Here is a 22,007-nt window from a genome sequence, read left to right on the forward strand (position 1 = left end):
AATGCCGTCCTTAGCCCTCCAAAGGCCTTTTAAGACCTTAAAACATCATTTCTGGTTTTTATGAAAAACCGGACATGACCTTCTGAGGCTTCTAAGAGGCCTTTGAAGGTGTTCGGAGGACTGGAGAGGCTGTGTGCTGCCTCCCTGGTCCTCAGAACAGCCCCTGGAGGTGAGAGGAGCACAGCTGCCCTTGCCTCAGGAGGATTACAGGTCCCTAAAACATGTGGATTCCTTTATCTGCGGGGTCCTGGAATGGAACCCTTGCAGATAATGAGGGCAGCCCTGTAGTTTCTAAATTAACAGGGAATTAAAACAGATTCCTATGGATAGTTGTTGTATATAATGCTACCAGGTTGGAAAGATTCTGAAAGCTAACTTTTTTGTGGGTTGCTGTTTTCCTTGCTTGGCTCTCAGCACACTGCTGAAAGATCTGTTTGAGTCTGTTGCTATAGGGATCATTTCTTGCTTTTTAGGCTCTTTAGTAATGAATCCCTTAGTCCTGTGGTTTTCAAACTCTCAGGGAATTTGAAAGCCGCAGTAAGTTCTTGTGGGGGCGGGGGGGGGGAGGCAGCCTGCAGGGGCGGGGGAAGGTAGCAACACGATCCCCAGGATTGTGTTGCTCAGAGAGACTGTAGGGGCTTGGGTACACTTACCAGAGCCTCCTGCAGCCTCCCGGGGGTACTCGACTGTCTGCAGGGCTCCCTGATGCTTCAGAAGTGAAAGTGGAGCGATTGCGCTCCCCTTCTGGTTTAGCAGAAGCAGAGCATGATCGCTCCACTTTAACTTGCGAAGCTTCGGGGAGCCCTGCGGACAGCCGCACAGGGCTCCCTGCACCCCTGCGAGGCTGCAGGAGGCTCTGGTTAGTGCACCCAAGCCCCTGCAGTCCCCCCAATGGTCTGATCCTGGGGATCACGCTGCTGCCTCCTGGCTTGCCCCGTCCCTTAAGGGGAAACAGGCCAGGGCCCACAGGCTGGGGCGTTGCAATACCCCAGTCTGGAAAGCCCTGCCTTAGTCTAACGCTGAATAGAAAACCAGGTTCAAGTGAAATGTAACTTATGCATTTGACTGACTTTAATATTGAAGTACTTTTTGTATGTTAAATATTTTTCTTCCTTCATATAGGCAATACTCATTGTGGTTACAGTTGCCTTTGTTCAGGTAAGAATTTCTCATGAGTGTCATTCAAAAGTTGTTTGTCTAGAACAGTTGTACATACTTTTAGAGCATTAGGTATATATGCTGAGATTATCTGTGCTGTAAACCTGTGAAGTTTATAGATCTATTCTAATCCTTTGTCATCCAATAATTAATATGCAGATAAAAATATGAGTCGTGGTTGTCTGTAGAATAGTGTACTGATATTTTGGAGTTGAACAGTTAAATCTCCATGCCCATGAGTTTTTGTAACCTATTTATTGGAGAACATGAAATGGTCCTTAAATGTCAGTGTACATGACATGCATGAATGTATTATATGTGTTGAGGTCTTTGAATTCTAGTTAGATTAATCTGAAATTAAAAGTTGAGATAGTGTTTCTCACTGAGCTCCATGTGCAAATTATTGTGATAGTTCAAAGAAATAACTTGAGAACATGTGAAAACCTGAGTAAGGTCTTTTGCATAATACAATGAGAGCCTTTCTGTGTTTTGCTGCTATGTCTGTGGTAATTTGTAGTAGTTCCCTCCTGCATGAGAACACAACCTTTAAATGTGCTCAAAGGAAAATGAAAGAAATGCCTGTAGTTTATTATTATTCCCAACACCCTGGAGAGGCATCCTCCAGTTTCAGGTAGCTTGTTCCAGTACACTGTCCCTTTGAATGATTTTCACTTCATGAAGCTCTGTGGCACACTGGCCTCTAGGATGTAGTCGTAACATGCTCTTTCTTAAGGGCTCCATCTATTCTGATATCTGGTAGGTATCCAGGCACCTTGGGTCACAAATCACAAGGAAGATGCACTAAAAACCCAACTACATACAGGATCTCAATATGATAGAATGTCTGGTTTCTTTGCCTGGGCTGTTTAACTCTCTCTAAATAATGCCTTTGGAAACTTGCAGGGGTGACTTGGAGTGGTGAGAGGAGAAACAGTTCAAGCAGCACCGTCTCATACCTGCTCCATTGTGTCAGGTGTCCCTCTTGGTGCCTCTTCCCTAGGAAAAGTAGATGTCAGGTTCTTGTTGCTTGTGTTTGCATATAATCTGTATTTGACCCTTAGTTCCATATTCTTGTAGCTTCTTGGATTAGCATCTTATTCGATCCATTGTTTGATTGTAAAGTGGTGAGGGCATAGCTATGAGGATATGCTTACTGATCTGCTCTGTTACCCTGTTCTACAGAGTGAGTTAGAGCAGCTTCATGTTATAGAAGAAAACTGTACTTAAAATTTAACTTGATTTGATAACACTTCATATAGTGAGCTTACAGCTGCTTTAATTTTCTATGCATCTGCAGGAATACCGGTCAGAAAAATCTCTTGAAGAACTGAGTAAACTTGTACCTCCAGAATGCCACTGGTATGATAAAGCTTATTCCAGATTTTAGTGTTAAGTGATTTAGCAGAAAATGCATTCTCATATTAATATGAAATACTTGTACCTGCACAGTATGAGGGAAGAGTCCCTCTTCTTGCAAATAGTATATTTTGAAGTATTTTTTTGTTATATGAAGAGAAATAGGATTGATTAAATTACTGGGATCCAAGAACTTATTCAGATGTAGGTAAGAATGGGTGCATCTGCCATTTTTTTCAAACTGGGCAGCAGCTTGCCTTCCTGGAAAGGGAAGGAACTGTTGAAAAGCTTCTCTAACTTGTTTTTCATACTAGTGTGTTTTGTGCAGTGTGCTGTGGCTATTTTAATGTTTTACATTGCCTAGGTGCCTGCAAGTAGAGAGAATACTCAAATATTTTATATAAATACTGCAGAGACTTTAGAGAGAAATTTGGTACCCTTTTCTTACAGTTTCCTTACCTGTAATTGGCTTCCTTGAATCATAGTTGTTTACACTAATTACCTTTTTTTTGCAGAACAGCTTGAGGTCCCTTCTATACAAGGACATTCTATGGATGTTGAATTACCATCTTTAGTTTGACTTGAAATTGCACTATCTGAAGGGTGATTCATTCTGTTCAGGCATACTTGACCCAGTTACATGTAAATAAGCTAACTGAAGACTGTAGCTTTTAATGATACCTATTGGGAAGTACTAACTAATACTCCATATAAAAGCAGAAGCTGCCTTGCTAACTGGGCAATAGGCACCTTTAAAGTGGTGTCCTTCTATATTTAAGGGCCCTCTTCATTACAGCATGGGGTCTTTCCCAGTGGTGGTTACTGGTGTCATCTGTTTTAGATTTTGATCCCTTTGGGGACAGGGAACCAGTTATTGATTTATTTTGCTGTGTTAACTGCTTTGTGTCTTCAACAAAGAACTACTTTGTTGAAGCAGTATGTAAATATTCTTAATATACTCTCTACTGGGTTTTGACTCTCTTCTTAGTGTTAGAGAAGGTCGATTGGAACATACACTTGCAAGAGATTTGGTCCCAGGTGACACTGTCTGTCTCTCAGTGGGAGACAGAGTTCCTGCTGACTTGCGTTTGTGTGAGGTATGTATACATCAGTTTCATATTAACCATAGTAATCAATTTGGTAATGGTTCGGAATAGTGCTGATTTGGACTTCTTAAATATAATTGGGCTAAGAGGTTCTTTGTATGGAAGTGGTGGTTCTTTTGGATTTAGCATGGGAAGAGCAGCTGTCCTTCCAGCATAGTGTCTTTTCCAGTGGCCAATGGCTGATATCTTTTTGTCTTTATTTTTGGTTCTGAATATGTTGGATGCAGCTAATGTTGCCCAGAACTTGGCAAAGCTAACATTTTTTTTGGTTATCTATATATTTTTTTTCAAAGGCAGTGGATCTTTGTATTGATGAATCTAGCCTGACAGGTGAGACAACTCCTTGCTCTAAATGCACATCTCCTCAACCAGCTGCTACCAATGGAGACCTTGCTTCAAGAAGCAATATTGCTTTCATGGGAACACTTGTTCGATGTGGAAAGGCAAAGGTATTTCTTAAATACTAAACTTTTTAGGCTACCCATTGCTACAGTACAGAATGTGTTCACATTTTTCCTTTTCTCCCCCATAATGCCTTTTTTGCTGTACATCAATCAGCTGCCTATGTAGTGTAATAATTTATAGTAATTTGTGTAGCAATTTGTGCCAAACACAAATTAAGACTGTTTGCATTGTGTTCCTATGTGTAGTTTTTTAAAACAGTAAATAGATACGCTAGCTTTGTAGTATTCTTTTACAAGCTAATTTTAAACTTATCCTATGGATGTTGCTAATCAGTCAATGCAAATAAGAGCTTACCGTCTGTTCACTAGTTTCACTGGAAGGTAGATTATTTTCTGCTAGCCAGTTTCTGGTGGCCTACTGGTATCTAGTGGTTTCTAGAATTCTTGCAAAGAGTGCTGGATGAGGAACCTTAGCCTGTTTGAGCAATGCACTTAACTGAGAATTGCTTAACACTGAATAGTTAAACCTTGACTGTAGAGAGAGCCTGAGTATGCATGCTTTCTTTGATAAACTTAAAATGTATAATGGGTTTCCAGTAAAAACTAGAAATTTGTTCTGAGTTGTATTACCAAACTTCTCACTACTGTAAAATTGAAAATAAACTCTTCAATCCACTTTGGTTTGTTCTTTTGTCATTTGTAGGGCATAGTTATTGGAACTGGAGAAAACTCTGAGTTTGGAGAGGTTTTCAAAATGATGCAAGCTGAAGAAGTAAGTGTGTGTGTGTGTGTGTGTGTGTGTGTGTGTGTTGCTGTATAGATGTTGATTCTGCCACGGTTGAACACTTTACTGAATAACTTGATAGTCCGCAAACTTATGCCAGCTTTCTCCCCCACTTCAAACACAGAAGTTGTATATTGACGTGATTAATTTGTAACTATTCAGAATGATAGTAAATTTGAGCAGAACATTGGATTTAACTCTTGTTCCAATGGCATTTTTGTTCATCTTGATGTTCATCCCAGTGCTTTCTCCCTTCAGGAAGAAATAATAAACCATTCCTAAACATTTGTATATTCATGCTGGCTTGTAACAGCATTGTCTCAAATGTTACGTTGATAGTGCATCCTTGGAAGGCTTTCTCTCATAGTCTTCCCCTGAAGAATATAATATTCAGGGTATCTTAAAAATGGCTTCTGTGTAGGAAGTCATGTTTGAGAGGATAGAGGCTTTGGAGTTTATTTCCTTGATTGAAAAGATGGTTGATAACTTGGATACAGACATAAGGTGTCCTTCAGGGTAATGCTAGTGGCTGAGCTGTGGTTATGTAACTGAACATCAATTCCGAAGATACTTTACATGGAAATACAAAATATCACTAAAACTACTATGCAATTTAACTTCCAATAGTTGGTTACATTAAATAAAATTATGTTTTGGTTAAAACCTGAGCACTGACATAATTGAATAATTATGAATTGAATTGAGTACATTTGTCTTTTTACTTAGGCTCCAAAGACACCTCTGCAGAGAAGCATGGACATCCTAGGGAAGCAACTTTCTCTGTATTCCTTTGGAATAATTGGTAAGAACAACTAACTGTTGGTCAGTTAGACTTCAGCATTTAAGCTCTTCTGGCTTAGGAGGCGTGGAATATGAGTACTACAATCTTTGGCGTAGTAGAAGATAATTGCTGATAGTCTGTTGGTCTTAACCATGTTTGATCCTTAAATTTTCACTTATATCTGTTGTCTTATATCTGTTGTGTTATAGGCATAATCATGCTGGTTGGCTGGCTGCAAGGAAAACACATCCTTGACATGTTTACAATCGGTGTAAGGTAAGGTTCTTAGGTGTTCTGTCGCTAATTCATAGTATGAATGAGCAAAAGGACTCCTTACCAAAATTGACGTCTTGCAAATTGTGGAGTGGATTCAGTCTCCACTGCAGTTATGAGAGCCTTTTGTCCCATGTGGATTCCTCACAATGGATTTCATCTGTAGCCAATATGGGGAGAGAAATTTCAGTGTAAATATTGGCACTGTTGCAGAGATAAAAAATGTAGTTTAATCTTACATGGCACATTGAGCTAAGGAAGCCAAATAAAGCTAACTATATTTATACACAAATAGCCTTATCCTTATTCAAAAATGGTTTTTCTGAAATAGAAAATGGCTTCCCAAACTCGCACATTAAATTTGAACACATAGGAATACACTCTTGGATACACAATTGTATGAAGAAAGGTTGGCAGGATTGCAGTAATCCAGAAGCCATGATAGGAGCTTTAAAAAAATCACAGGTGTTTCCTGTGTTTAAGAATAAAGGGCCTTCGCATGAAGTAATTTTTTCTCTGATACATATTGCCTATCTAGCACATTGGTTAGTGGAGTACTTGTCTGTTCTGTCCTTTGTCTGCTTTGGGGAAAACTAGCTTTTCGTTACAACTCTGCTAGTGTTCATGCATAATGATATCAATCAGTTGTCTTCTATAGAACATCTTGACCCCTGCTAATAGGGCTAATACACCTTTTAATTGGTGACTGTCTTTTTTACCCTATAAACTTTAGAAACTTTCCCAGTGGCTGGCTGTTGGTGTCTCCTTTGCATCTTTTTAAAATGAGGAACTACCTTCATTTGTTTTACTATCTTACCACTTTGAACTCTTGTTGAAAAGTGGTGTATATTACACATGTTTATAATCTCTCAGTCTGCTGTATGAGAATTCACTCCATAATTTAATTTAGTTCTTTAAGGTGCTATGGGACTTGAACTTTCATCTTGTGTGTCCTCTCTAAGAACAGTGATGATGGTTTCGGGCTTTTGAGCTGTAATTTGCTGTCCACAGTGGCAAAGAATTGTCCAAGTAAATTCTGAGCAGGAACTGAGCAGAACTGTCATCTTGTGCAGATGGAAGTTCATCAAGCTGCCTATAATATTGGAATTTGTTTATACTTTCTCTTTCCTTGGCATAATGAGAAAGCTTAAAGGACCAGAAAGGCAAGATGGGTCCAGTAATGTCTTCTGTATAGCCCTGGGGTCGTCAGCCTGCCATTCTGGAGCCGCAAGCGGCTCTTTCAGCCTTTTGCTGCGGCTCCCTGTGGGGCCAACCCGTCTGGGGGGGAGGGGCTTGCCCCTCCCACGACGCAGCTGCCGCTCACCAGCCCGAGCGCACCAGCGCAGCTCCCACGCGTCCTGCGGCTGCGCCCCATAGAAGAGGGCGCGAACGGGCTGGCGGAGCAGCTCCTGCCCAAAGAGCCCGCACGGCAGCTGAGGGTGAGCCCCCCGCCACCTCCTGCCCGAGCCACAGCACAAAAGCAAGCAATTGAGTGCAGCTGTTCAGTCCTCCTCCCAAGCTCTGAGCACAATCCTGTGCGTGTCTCCTCAGAAGTAAGTCCCATTGTGCTTGCTCCCAGGAAAGTGTGCCCAGGATTACAGCCTTCAAGCTCTCCAGTCAGCATTCCCCCGTCGCTTACTCGCCCTCTCTGCCCTATTTCCTAAGTGCATCTGCTCAGTCCTCCTCCCAAGCTCTGAGCACAATCCTGTGCGTGTCTCCTCAGAAGTAAGTCCCATTTTGCTTGCTCCCAGGAAAGTGTGCCCAGAATTACAGCCTTCAAGCTCCCCAGTCAGCATCCCTGTCACTCACTCACACTCTCACTGCTCCATTTCCTTCACTTGGAAACTTGAAAGGGGTTTGGAGACCCCTGCACCAGATGGTATTCTGTATATGTTTGTATACTGTATATGTAACATACTGTATATGTAGCACCAAAGCATATTTCATGGTTGTGAAGTAATCACTGTTAGTATGCCTTTTATTTTATGCAGTTTTGAACTCTTAGCTTGTTTGTTCAGGAGCACTTTTGTGAACAGTGTTAAGTAGTACTAAGTGGTCTTGTTCAGAGGTAGTATTGTGTGTAAAGGCATTTACAAAAGTACAGAAGTAAATGACTGTAAAGAATGACATTATCCTTCACAAGCAGTTCACCTGTGCACAATCTAAAACAGTTGTTCTCCAACTGTGGGTCTGGACCTGATTTTTAGTGGGACCTATAAGAGGGGAGTGTATTATATAACTGTGACCTACAGGAGGGCAGTGTATTATATAACTGGAACCTATAAGAGGGGAGCACAAACTACATATGCAGTGTTATCTTCATTTTAGATGTCAAAAGGGTTTTGTGGCTCCCGAGGATTTCTTTTTTTTCCGGAAAACGGGTCCAAATGGCTCTTTGAGTGTTTAAGGTTGCCGACCCCTGGTATAGCCCATAGTTTTAGGAAATGTCCTGTGCTGTAGTAGAACATGTCATCTTCCCACATTGTCTTCTATATATGACCATTCTTAATGTTTTTTTATACTGCATTTCAGTAAACTTCAAAGTTAGCTTATGTAGTTGGATCATTGGTCCATCTAATTTGTCACATTCTACTTCAATTGGGCATAGCTTGCTGAGGTCTTTCTAACCCTTCTACCTATAATACTTTTAAGTGGAGATGCCAAGGATTGAATCTAGGATACCTTGTATGCAATATATTCTTTGCAGCCCTCCCCCTGCAAAAAAAATTATTGAAGTGGATAGGGCATATTTAGTTTGGTGCAAAATTGTTCATGACACATGTCTTTCTCCCATTCAGACCCTGTTCTCCCAATAACCTATGTCTGATAAGTGCACATGACGTTGAAGCAAATTGGTAATTAACATGTTTTAAAATTACAGTTTGGCTGTAGCAGCAATTCCTGAAGGGTTACCTATTGTTGTTACCGTAACATTGGCTCTTGGTGTGATGAGAATGGTCAAGAAACGGGCTATTGTCAAAAAGCTGCCAATTGTTGAAACTTTAGGTAAGAAAAACCAAAGCATACAGATTTTGACTGTCTGAGGACCTGAACCCCACACTTCTTTGAGCATATATTCTGTTACCAGATGTAAATTCTGTTATGAGATAAAAACAGTTACATGTCCATACATAACACCTACTTAAAGCACTTCTGGAGGAATAAAGCATTGCAGAAACAATTTTTTTTTTGTAGATTGTAGTATGCATTTTGTAAGTCCCTTACTTTGTAGGCATAAATCTTAAGGGTGGCGTTTGACTTTTTTTTTACTGTTTGGAGTGACACTGTAAACAATGCATTGCTCAGAAATAAACACATAAATTCAGGTCAATAAATTCGTGCCTCATTATCAGCAGATTTTGCATCCATGAATTTGACTTGGTGCAGGTGGCCAAGGCCATCTGCATTGAGTTGCAGGGGGAAAAAATCCCTTTAAAAATATGCAAACAAGGGTAAAAAATGAAATAAAGCTTCCCATACCTAGCAAGACAAGCTGGAGGGTAGTGGGGCAGTCTATAGCGCTCCAGGGAAGCTATTTCTGGATCGTACCAAGCCCCTCCCCCTTGATCCTACATCCCCACCCAAGGAGCTGTCTGGCTCCTCACCAAACAGCTGCCTTGGTTCCTGCTAGGCATGAATGGACACACATGAGGCTATTCTGTGAATTCCTCAAGTACTGCATCCCCTCCCCCGCTGCCACCACTCTGCCCCCTTCATGGAGGTCTGCCACCAATGTTGCAAGTCATCCTCAGCTTAAAAGTCCCATCCACATTGGCGCTGCTGAGAAGCGATTGGCAGAAACCAGCCATTCTCTTTGGCTGCAGGTGTTGCTAAAAGTCTCTTTAAGAACATTCAGGCAAGGAAAAAGTTTCAGCGTCCTCTGTTTGGCAGCATCTTGTGGTGCCAAACCAGGCGCCTGTGTGAAGACCACAGAAGTAAATCAGAGGGATCAGGGTAAATGGTGATATCTTTTTAGTAGGGTTGGGGGCATTTGGGTGAAGCATGTCAAGCACAAGGTACTTAGTTCTGGTTCCTCCTCTCCTGCAAGGTGGAGCAGCCAGCTGCAAAGCTTGCATTACACACACTGACACGCTCAGCTGCTACCACATGCAGGAATGAGGCATGACAGGAAAATGTGAATTCAATGTGCTTTCCAAAACTCAGAATATGTGTTTAACTAGAATTGGTTAGCTATTTATGATTAATGAATTTCATGTTTTTGGAATAACAAATATCCAAGTATTGCTATTTTTGTTGAAAGTTAATGGAGTTGAAATGCATATATTCAAAGCCCAAACTGAGCATGCATGTCCTAGAAAGAGAGATTAGGACCAAGTTTGTTGTGGTTCCCAAACTGGTGGCTTGCAACCCACCAGCCAGGGAAGCACAGGTACTAAGGGGGAGGTGGAATGCAGCAATACCACCCCCAGGATCCTGCTGCTGCTGGTGATGGGAGGATTTTTTTTTTACTCACCAGCTTCCAGCAACAGAGTCCTGGGAGGCTGGTGGAACCCTCTGCAGGGCTCCCCTCACTGCCAAACATGTTAAATAGGAAAAAAGGGCACTTCTGATTTCACAGTGAAAACCGGCAGTGCCCATTTTTTCTATTTTCAGTATGTTTAGAGGAGCCCTGCAGAGACCTTCCCAGGACTCTGGCACTGGAGGCTGGTGAATAAAAAAAACCCCTTCCCGGCAGCAACGTGATCATGGAGTTCTTGTTGCTGCCATAGCCTCTCCCCTGCATATACTTACAGTGCTCCTATCTCCCTTGTAAGAGTTTGGGAAGCGCTGCATTAAATGCTTCTGGCAGAAAGGGAATAGGGTATATTCCAGGGGTGGGCAAACTTGGTTAACCCTATTTTGACCAGCCCACAGGTGCACATATTTGGTCCCTGTTGCATATATGCAGCATTGGGCAGAATTGGCTTAATGTAAGAGCCACATATGATAAACTTCAGATTTAAGAGGTGCAATATTTAAGAAGCATTTAAATTCTTAAATTTACTCACCATGAGCATTAAACTTTGTTTTAATCCAGTGGACTCAGTTTATGCCTGGTAATTATAAAGCTTGAAAATTTACTTTATTATGTTAATTGAAACGCAAAAAGGGGCATGTGGCTCATGAGTTGTTTGGCCACCCGTGGTATATTCAATTGAGGAGAAATGAGAAGTGTGTTGTCTGCTTCTTATAGAATTAGAGATCCAGGGGAAACTTTCCACTATTTGACCAAATGGAACCTGTCATAACTTTTGTGTGATTTATTTCATTTGTGCTTTTTAGGCTGCTGCAATGTGATTTGTTCAGATAAAACTGGTACACTGACAAAAAATGAAATGACTGTTACACATATATTTACTTCTGATGGACTACATGCTGAGGTACATAGTAAATGTCTTTCATGTATTTCACACTTGTGAATATGGTTAGGCAGATAGGCTTTAATAAGACATGTGGTGGTGGTTCTGAAAACTTCTCCATACTGGCTTTATTGACCTAGTTTAGCATGGATGGTGTTATGGAAGAGTGCTTGAAATTCAGTGAAGGATATACTCTTTTTTTCTCTATGAGTTGTAGTTACTGCCATGTCTGTCTGAGATGATATAGGGTATAGTAGAATATAGAATTATAAAGCATGGGCTGCTCAGAACTTTTGTTGTTAAAATGTCTCTTGTTGCAAGCGTTGAGTTACATTATCATTTCCTATGCAAGAAAGTTAAGGCACGTAGCCGAGTCATAGCAGGATTATTAAATCTACTCTCTTAAAATTATGAATGTTCTGATTCTTTCAAGACTTCAGTTAGAAAATGATTAACCAGAGATTTTTTCCTTCCCATTTTGTTTCTGCAACCTCAATAAACCTGTTAGACCAAAGCATAAAAATTTAATTTATGCTCTTTGTGGAGTTCTAGGTGGGATTTATATTTTGCCATTCATATCATTGGTGTTAACTTTCATATCGCTTCATCTCTAATGACAGGAGGAAAAAAAATTAACATTACTGCATTACAACCATAATTTTGTCTCTTATCTCATAGGTTACTGGAGTAGGCTATAACAGATTTGGAGAAGTTATGGTTGAAGGTGATGTTGTTCGTGGGTTTAACAGTCCATCTGTTAGCAGAATTGTTGAGGTAGGAACTTTGGTAGAAAGTCAATTTCTTCTGGAATGCAGATAGTATGTGACATTAATAATTGTTTTCATGTTTGTAGGCTGGGTGTGTGTGCAATGATGCTGTAATTAGAAACAACACTCTAATGGGAAAACCGACCGAAGGAGCCTTAATTGCACTTGCTATGAAGGTATGTGATGTGCTGGTGTATTCAGTTACTGAAGGGTCGCAGAGTAGACAGAAAAGTTGTTTCTGCTGCAAGACTAACGTAACCAACAAAGTTTTCTAGCACCTTTTAAAGATTAATATATTATGGTATAAGCTTGGCTGATCTGCAGCCAACTATCAGAAACAGTTGTACTCCTCAGTGGTCAGGAGAATAGGTAATAAATGTAATCGATTGATTAGGAAAACATATAAATGTGTGCAGTGTGCCTCTTAGCACTCAAACTTCTATTTAAAAAGTAAGGCCTAAAAGATCACACAGTGCAAGTGATAGTAGTAAGTGTACTAGTACTGTGCAGAGACCAATGAATAAGATCCAGTTGTGGGTATGGCCCACTTCCAGCCATCCAGCACTTGTAAAACATAGCAAAATCAATAGTGCCTCTGTGCAATTTTCAGAAGTGACCTAGAAAATGTCCAGGATTTGTTGAGATCAAATTCTAGTTTCAAATTTGCCCATAAAGTGCAGCAAGAGAGAATACAAAGAGATAAATGTCAGGCTTTGCAATTTTATATCCAAACAAATAAAACATATGCATGTTGGGTGGGTACTGAATAGTTAGGGCAAAAAGTGGTCGACTTTCAACATGGTTCCAAAACAACATGGATTGAGTATTAACTGTTCTGTAATAAGTGGTCCTAGTGCAATCAATTACAGGTCCAGCCTATTTATACACGGATTTTTTATACACATTTGACTCAACAAGAAGGAATGTGCTGATCCCTGGTGAAGGGGAAAAATGCATTTAAAATCAGTTTAAGAACTGAACAGTCCTTTAACAATAGCCTCCTTAATGAGAGAGAGGGGGCAGTTGGCTGACAATCCATCAATCTCTCCCCAGTGGACCCCTCCCTTCCCCCTGAGCAAGTGAAAGAAAGGTGATCACTTTGCATTGGTGAAGGGAGCCGCTGAGGGAAGCTCTTGGAGGACAACTGATTAATGGATTGTCTTCTTAATGACTCTTACCTTACATCACAAAGGTCAACAAGGCTGTTCTTAAATCACTGGAGCAAAGAAACTTTATTTTTTAAATTGCTTTTAAATTAATTGCTATAGTGCATTTTTTGCTGTCCAGGTGAGTGCTTGGAAGGGAACCCATGCGAATGAGGCTCAACCTGTTTATGTTTAGATGTTGCTGAAAAATGTATAGTGGGTCAGTCTGAAGGATTATTAGGTTGGAAATCTGTTATATGGAACTGGATCTAAATGTAATGTTGGTTTATTTTCAGCCAGGAGTGTAGAAGATAGCTTGTACTGTATCTCATTTTCATTCAGTCACTGTGTTCTGGCTGCACTTATCAATGTGGGGGTTTTCATGTGATCCTACTTTCAGTTGCATTTTGCTAGCTGAAGACTGCTCAAGCAAGTTGTCACAACTCTGCATGCTATGCCTGTGTTTGCCTGCCTTGCACTCCAAGCATATTTGGCAAACATTCATACTTAAGAACATAAGAAGAGCCTTGCTGGATCAGGCTAAGGTCCCATCTAGTCCAGCTTCTTTTATCTCACAGTGGCCCACCAGTTGCTTAATCCATATTTTGTGGCTGAGCCTTTTTTCTTTACACTGAAGTATAAAAATATTTGACGGGAACTGTTGACTACATTTATGTTTGCCCACCTAAAATGGAAAGCAGCATCCGTGAAGTTCCCAGGCAGTCTCCCATTCTGTATTGGGTAGGAACTACATCAGGAACCTTCAAAATGTTTTCTAATGTTTCTAGAATTTAATCTACTGCTGTCTCAAAGTAAATTGACTTTTATTTGGCATTGAAAGAGCATCTGAATGCCTAGGACAAAAGAAATTCTGTACATCTCCTAGCTTCATTCATAATGCATTTGACCACTGCATTAAGATGGACTACAATTTAAAACTTGCTAAGAAAGTAAATTAACCTCACTGATTTATTTCACCATAACACAGTGGTTCTCAAACTCTCTGGGAGAGTTTGAGAACCACTGAGTACTTGTGTGGGTGGGGGGGGGGAGGCAGCGTGGGCGGGGGAAAGGCAGTGGCACGATCCCCAGGATTGCGCTGCCCAGGGGGGCTGCAGGGGCTTGGGAGCTAAAGCGGAAGTAGAGCCTGATCCCTCCACATTTACTTTCACTGCTGCGGGGAGCCCTGCTGCAGGTCGTGCCGGGCTCCCCGCACCCCCGAGAGGCTGCAGGAGGCTTGGGTAAGTGCACCCAAGTCCCTGCAGCCCCCCTGGGCGGCATGATCCTGGGGATCGCGCTGCTGCCTCCTCCCTGCCTCCAGGATGCCCCCACCCCTTAAGGGGGCAGAGGCCAGGGCTCGCAGGCTGGGGCGTCGCAACGCCCCAGTTTGAAAAGCCCCGCCATAAGATTATATGAACAGTAGAAATCAAAATATACTTGTAGGTCTGGAAGGGACCTGAACTCTTCCTCCAATTAAACTTCATTAATCAGTTCACTAAGTTCTCTAATTCACTGAGTTCATTAATCCAGTTCAGTGAAATTATGGAACATCTTCTGAACTCATACCCTTAGAGTAATTCATATCCCAATTGTTGAGTGCTACTAGTGTATACCAAAAACGAACGAGGTCGGAGGTGTATATATGAAGTACTTAAAATAGTCGTGCCTGGCTATAATTGTAGTGGTTTGAGTATGTTACTTTGTTCTCCTCTGTAGATGGGTTTAGATGGAATTCAGCAGGACTACATAAGAAAAGCAGAATATCCTTTCAGCTCTGAGCAAAAATGGATGGCTGTAAAGTGCGTACATAGAACACAACAGGTGTGTTTGTAACTGCAATTTATTGAACATCCTTAGTATCCCATTGAAGTGAAGTGAATTAAAGTGAAGTGACAGAATTCTACTTGTGTGTATATGAGAGTAGTTCTCAAACTGAGGTTGAAATTGTAAGCATGCTTTGTAAGTAAGTTCCATTGAAACCAATTAGTCTCCATTTTAAGTAAAACATAGCTGGAGCCACTGTATGAAGTTTCCAGAATTCATGTACTTCTGGAGCAAGCAGTTGTGATTGAATCTTTTGACAACATGCATTTGGCGCGAGGAAGAATTTTATACTCTGAAGCTTACAATATTTATTGAAACATGTTGGCATACCTTTTAAAAGAAAAGCATAGAACTATTGTAGAAGCAGGAAAATACCATTTTAAGTTACAGGAAATAGAGAGATAATAGCTCTTATAGTTTGTTTTCTATGCTGCTGCTATAGCTCAGTCTCAGGGCTTTCAAAATGTAATCCCTCCATGTTTTGATCCTAGAGCAGTCCTTATGACCTGGTTTCAGTGGTCCTAGAAACCAGTGGTTTGAATTGTGAATGTGCAAGAAAGGAGTGACAAGCATGCACATTGCCTCTTCAACCCTATTTTGATAACCTGGGTTGTACAGCACTTAAGTCTCATTTCCCTGATTGGATATAATGAGAAACTGGTTTGCCAAACCATGAAGCTTTTCTTTTAACTGGGTGTGGGAGGAGAAAAAGGAAGAATGTGGGTTTGTTTCCTATGCTCAAACTACAGACTTGTGATTGTTTGAACCAAGGATGGCAACTTGAGTCAGGTGACTCAAATCCAAGTTGAAGAAACACAAGCTCTTTGCTTACTCGTGTATGCTAGTGTCACCTGTGTTGATGAATCCAGGCTGACTTGATTCTGAGGCCACTGACTTGGCATGTGGTCCCCATACTTGCAGACTTTAGTCTGTGTCTGGGTGTGTTTGCTTGCTTTTTTTGTGATGTGAAAAACCTCATGGGTTCATGATTCAGGCTGGGTGAGCAGGAGGGAAGTTCCAGCCAGGAAGGGTTAATGTTCTGCTTTTGCATCAAGCAGGAGGGAGTGAGGTGGGAGTGGGCTCTCTTGCCATCTCTGAAGGAACTATTCATAGAACATAAGGAAAGAAAATTCTGCCTCTGTTGTCTCCAAGTGGAAGGAGTTCTGCTCAAATAGAAAATTATGGGATATGGATTTGGTCTTTCCTAGGGCAATTTGTTGATTTATAAATATTGGCAAACTGAAAAAAACTTTGAAGTTACATAATGACAGAGTTGGGACAGGGGACAGGATAGCATGTGCTAACACATTTATCCTTTTAGGACAAGCCAGAGATTTGCTTCATGAAAGGTGCTTATGAGGAAGTGATTCGATACTGTACAATGTACAATAGCAAAGGGCATAACTTGCCCCTCGGCCAACAACAGAGAGATCTTTATCAGCAAGAAAAAGCATCCATGGGCTCTGCAGGACTTAGAGGTAATACCATATCCCTGTATTGTCATGTTACCCAAGGACAGCATTTTGAAAGTTAATTGCTGGCTGTGTTCAGCATGAAAGAAGTTCCAGAATGAAGCTCTGAATAAACCCTCTTTATTCAGTTTCATTTTTTATTGCTCATGTATGTAACTTTTAAATTGTATAGATGTTGTACTTCCACATTTTGAAATGAGAACAGCCATTTACAATTTCTAGATGGCAATTTGATGTTTCTAAAACTCTAAAGTGGTACATATATTCTAACTGGCAGACTTCTGAAGTGAATTCATACATGATTAGGTAGTTTTCAAGAATGTATCAGTACTGTCAAGACAAATGAATGCTCCAAACTGTACAAAAATGTCTACAATCAATGCTGCAATCTCTACAGTGGAAAAACAGGTCACATTTATCATGACCCATATTAATAGTTGCATCACTTTCAGTTGACTTCATTCTAACTAATTGACATTTAATTTTGTAACTCATATGGAAGTATCTGAAGAGGTTACCATATTACTATTGGGAAAAAATTTCTGTGTCTGAGTGTTGAAGAATCATTTAGCTATAATATTTGAACTTAAAATAGAAGTTGATTGTAAACATATTCTTGTTTCTTTGAAAGTTCTGGCCTTAGCTTCTGGTCCTGAGCTTGGGCAGCTATCCTTTCTGGGTCTAGTTGGAATTATCGATCCTCCAAGAACTGCTGTAAAAGAAGCTGTCGCGACACTTATCGCTTCAGGAGTAGCAGTAAAAATGATTACTGGAGATTCACAGGAGACTGCAGTTGCCATTGGTATGAATTGATTCTTTATTTCTTCCTGTGAATTGTTAATTGCCTTGCCAATAGAAATAATCTCTTTGGATTTTGCAGTTGGGGCTGGGATGGAAAGAACTGTAAAATTGGCTCAAGGGGCTGCCCAGACTTGTTTTCTTAAATAGCAGTCTTGCTGGGCCTCCCTTATGAGGAAAGGCTACAGCATTTGGGACTCTTTCAGTCTACTCTAGAAAAAAGGTGCCTGAGGGGGGACATGATTGAGATGTACAAAATTATGCATGGATAGATGGATGTTCATTTCTCTCTTGCACAATGCCAGAACTAGGGGACAGCCACTAAAATAGAGTGTTGGGAGAGCTTGAGCAGACAAAATACTACTTTACCCAGCATGCAATTAGTCTGAAAATCCTAGCCTTTATTCCAGACATATCATGTGTTTCTGTTTAGGATATGTACACTAATTATTGGATTGCAAAATCTAAATTGGGATAAGCAGGAAATATAGTTGAGTTTCTACTATATGTCTAAAATCGATGCTATGATTCGTTTTATTATTTTCTTCCTACTCTCCCTCCAAAGATCTTGGGTTTATCACACATGGTCAACTTTAATCCTCCCAGCAGCCCTGTGACGTAGGTTACATTTAGACTAAATAAGTGACCTAGGGCCCAATCCGACCCGATTTTCCAGTGCCGGTGATGGCATCTGGCTTAGATGCCTTTTAAAAGGGAATTGGACAGATTTATGGAGGAAAAATTTATCACGGGTTACAAGCCATGATGTGTATGTGCAACCTCCTGGTTTTAGAAGTAGGCTACCTCAGAATGCCAGATGCAAGGGAGTGATAACAGGATGCAGGTCTCTCGTTGTCTTGTATTCAAAGTCGAATCAAATTTTGCTGGGCCATTGCAAGCCCCTCTGTGACCATAAGCAGCTCTTTGGCATATCTCAGCCATGATGATAAGCTTCCAAAGCCTGCCAGCCAACAGCCGGAAATTGGCAGCATTTGTCTCCTTTACTTTCATTTGAGATTTGCCTTGAGAAGTGGCAAGCCTTCCTTTTGGTTAGCAGCACTTCTACTTCTGCTGTTACAAGTTAAAAAGAGGCAGTTCTCCCCAGCAGTTTGACTTGTTGCAGTTGTAGGTTCTCTGCTGCAGGAATAGACTCCACCTAAGAGTCTTGGTGATGAAGAGGAATTTGTGGTTCAGGGATGGCTGAGGGCAGCTTTAACATCTTTTATACATCTTTTAGTTTCTTATAGGCATGATTCCTCTTTGAACTGCTGTTTTATGCTCTTTTATTCTGACAATGTGTTTTTAATGTTTTTATCTGTTAAATTATGTTTTAATCTGTTTTTTGTTTTTTTTAATATGTTGTAAGCCGCCCTGGGTCCCTTTGGGGAGAAGGGCGGGATAAAAATAAAGTTTATTATTATTATTATTATTATTATTATTATTATTATTATTATTATTATTATTATTAATGCATTAAATACAATTCACTGTTCTAGGTACAGTTCACAGTAACCATTCTTTGGAACACCTAAGTAAAGTAACTGTTGTACCTTTCTGTTCTAGCCAGTCGTTTGGGATTGTATTCCAAAAATTCTCAGTCTGTCTCTGGTGAAGAAATAGATGTATTAGATATACAACAGCTTTCACAAATAGCACCAAAGGTTAGTATTAAAATGGAGAGCAACTGGTGGGAGTGGAAAACATTTGAGGAAACTTTTAAATTGAGAAATTAAGAACTAGCAATGTTGAGATGCTCTGAATAGCAATATTGAATGTCTCTGTGTATCTTAAGGATAAGAATATATTAGTAATAGAGATGGAGATAGTAATTCTAGAGAACCACTAGTCTGTTTCTGTATCTTTTAAAATCCTTGTCAGAGGGTATATGAGATATTGTACCATTTTTAGCTTTTACAGTCTGGTATATTTAGCTCCCCCAATGGAAATTTTGTTTAGCTTCAAGTTGCTGTACCACAATGCTAGATTTTGTTTTGGATAGTAGGGAATCTAACACTTAATGAGAGTGTGTGACTCCGAACAGCACTTGGAACTGGGGCCCTCTGGAAAAAGTGGGATTTACAAACCAAGAATTTTGATACCTTGCCTCTGATTTTAAGACTCGGGGCCCCAGTTCCTGTGCACATTTTTCTGGGAGTAGGCCCCGTTGAACACACTAGAACTTACTCCTGAGTAGACTGCATGGGCCAGCATTTTTTAACCAGTGGTACTTGAGGTGGTGCCTGGTGGTATGTGTGTGGCCCCCAGACCCCCATGCCTAGCAGCAAGACAAGCAATGCAATAAGCAGTGGTAGGAGGCTTGAGCTCCAGCATGCACTTCTTGTGTGCTTGAAATAGTTGTCCCATCCAACCTGAGCCACTTACTGGTGTGTGTTGCATTGCATTTGGCTTCCCAGTGTGGAAGTATCTGGTGATGACATTTGCCAGTTACTTCTGGCGGTTCTTCCAATAGGTGGACTATGCAAAGTGGTACTGCAGGGGGCATACATTGAGAAACGCTAGATTAGGCTGTAAATGCTCCATGCCGAGAGAATATTGTACTGTAAGGGTGACGGGCCTTCTGCTGATCTTGGAGGCCCTAGCAAATATGCATTTTTACCACTCTTCTAGAGCTATTCCTGACAGTAACAATGGCTTGTGAAAACAAGGAGAAAGGATAGATGATCAGACTGTCTCTTTCCACTGTGTCTATCTTATTCAAACTGTTTTGTTATCTTTAAAAGCATAGACTTGTACGGAAGAAGAAACTCATAGTTAAGAAGTGGAATCTTATAATAATTAAGACCCAATTATCCCAACGCATCTGTTTTTAGGTAGCAGTGTTTTACCGAGCCAGTCCCAGACATAAGCTGAAGATCATTAAGGTATGTGCATGTTCTAGAAAACATCTCTATTCCTTTTGATGTTTGATATGATATAATGATAGTAAACCAAATGTCCTATTGAATCAGTTGGGATTATTCAAGAGTAATTTGCCATTAATACCAAGAGGCAAAATACAGATTGAATTCAGAGGGTTGCTCAAATATGCAGGTCCCATATACAGAACTAGCTGTTATGAAGCAATTTTATGCAGTTCATAAAAGGACACAGTGAAACTGAAAATCAGAACTAAGAAAAGAGAAAATTGAGAAACTGTTGGGTTTGGGACTGCACAGTAAGAAATTGAGTAGAACCAGTGAATTCCTATTCTTCTTCATATTTCCTCAATTTGTCCAATAAAAGCCTTTTATCTATTATAGATTTGAATCCTCAGTGAAAGTTTACTGTCTCTCCTACTGAAACCAAAGATTTTACAAACACTAGGTGGATCCAAAAGTGCCTTGCACAATTGGAAAAGCACTTCCATTTGTAGAAAGTGCTCCCTATTTTAAACAGTTTTCTTGTTCCCTGGCAGTTCCTCTCACCACACCATTCCAGAGTTCTGGCAGGGCATATAGGGAGGAGGGAGTAGAACATTGCTTGTGCTTCTCCGGATCAAAGTCACTGCAGTTAAATTCAAATGGAGTATTTTACAAGTCCTCATCGCAAAATATCAGTAATAACTTCTTTCTCAGTCCCTACAAAATAATGGTGCCGTGGTTGCTATGACGGGAGATGGAGTGAATGATGCTGTAGCCCTGAAAGCAGCAGACATTGGAGTAGCAATGGGCCAGACCGGCACTGATGTTTGCAAAGAAGCTGCTGACATGATTCTAGTGGATGATGACTTTCAGACTATAATGTAAGTTTGTTTTGTATTTGCATTCTTCACACTACATAACTTATATAATCTGAATGGGTCAGTGAACTTTCAGTATTCCACCCATTTGTTGAGGACAAACTTGTTGCAAAATGTTCATAGTATCTATTGAGTGTGCACATATGTCACAAGAATTCTGTTTACACCATGAGGTGGTATTAATAGGGGATCTTTTTGTTCTGTGTAGAGTTTGCTGCTCATAAACCACTTTGAATAAAGTCAGAGGAGTAATCCAATGACCAGAAAGGCGGTATATAAATACCAAGTTATTATTATTATTTATTATTATTATTATTATTATTATAGGTGAAATGGGAAGGTGATAGGTAAATGGATATATATAATAACTGAAATACTTTTCCTGTGGATCAGGTCTGAAAAGGTTGATATCTAATAATCTGTATGAATGAGTTGGAGAATTGTATTGCTTTAGCGGCCCAGGGGTGTCCAAACTCTGGCCCGGGGGCCATTTGTGGCCCTCGGGGAGCCCCCAGTCTCCAATAAGCCTCTGGCCCGCAGGAGACCCTTACTGGCCCAACACAATTGTTCTCAGCGCAAGGGACAACTGTTCAATCTCTAACATGAGCTGCAGACCGTGTTTTCTCTCTGCTGCTTGCTGTTTCATGTCTGTGAAGCAGCAGTAGCAGCGAAGGAAAGGCTGGTCTTGCTTAGAACAAGGCCTTTTATAGGCCTTGAGCTATTGCAAGACCTTCATTCATTCATATAAGTTCCATCTCTAATACATTCACTTATGTAAATCTACTCCTTTTTTCCTGGCCCCTGACATAGTGTCTGAGAGATGACGTGGTCCTTCTGCCAAAAGTTTGGACACCCCTGCTTTAGCCAGTTGAACATCATGTCCTGCAAACATAAAAAGAAGTACAGTTTATTCACTGAGTAGGTTAACAAATTTCATATAGTTTACTGCTGTAACTTTTGCTTTGAAACTCCTCCCCACAGTTGTTTAAATCCTTTCTGCCCAATGTTGCATATATGCAACAGGGATAAAATGTGTATAC

The 22,007-nt window shown here is 40.6% G+C and overlaps 1 protein-coding gene across 3 annotated transcripts in view; it reads left to right on the plus strand.

The window, feature by feature from the left end:
• Positions 1-22,007, plus strand: part of ATP2C1 (ATPase secretory pathway Ca2+ transporting 1) — a 75,756-nt gene that overhangs the window by 45,604 nt on the left and 8,145 nt on the right. For all 3 annotated transcript variants that reach the window (XM_066627224.1, XM_066627222.1, XM_066627223.1), the window contains 17 exons: positions 1,123-1,158; positions 2,456-2,517; positions 3,503-3,611; positions 3,914-4,069; positions 4,728-4,796; positions 5,535-5,610; positions 5,799-5,865; positions 8,744-8,868; positions 11,146-11,243; positions 11,901-11,996; positions 12,076-12,165; positions 14,851-14,955; positions 16,280-16,436; positions 17,062-17,232; positions 18,792-18,889; positions 20,060-20,110; positions 20,804-20,970. In XM_066627224.1, the coding sequence (XP_066483321.1) occupies positions 1,123-1,158; positions 2,456-2,517; positions 3,503-3,611; positions 3,914-4,069; positions 4,728-4,796; positions 5,535-5,610; positions 5,799-5,865; positions 8,744-8,868; positions 11,146-11,243; positions 11,901-11,996; positions 12,076-12,165; positions 14,851-14,955; positions 16,280-16,436; positions 17,062-17,232; positions 18,792-18,889; positions 20,060-20,110; positions 20,804-20,970 (1,733 nt within the window). The remainder of the gene's footprint in view (positions 1-1,122; positions 1,159-2,455; positions 2,518-3,502; positions 3,612-3,913; positions 4,070-4,727; positions 4,797-5,534; positions 5,611-5,798; positions 5,866-8,743; positions 8,869-11,145; positions 11,244-11,900; positions 11,997-12,075; positions 12,166-14,850; positions 14,956-16,279; positions 16,437-17,061; positions 17,233-18,791; positions 18,890-20,059; positions 20,111-20,803; positions 20,971-22,007) is intronic.

This window comes from Tiliqua scincoides, chromosome 5 (genome assembly GCF_035046505.1).
Source record: "Tiliqua scincoides isolate rTilSci1 chromosome 5, rTilSci1.hap2, whole genome shotgun sequence".
Lineage (NCBI taxonomy): Eukaryota > Metazoa > Chordata > Lepidosauria > Squamata > Scincidae > Tiliqua > Tiliqua scincoides.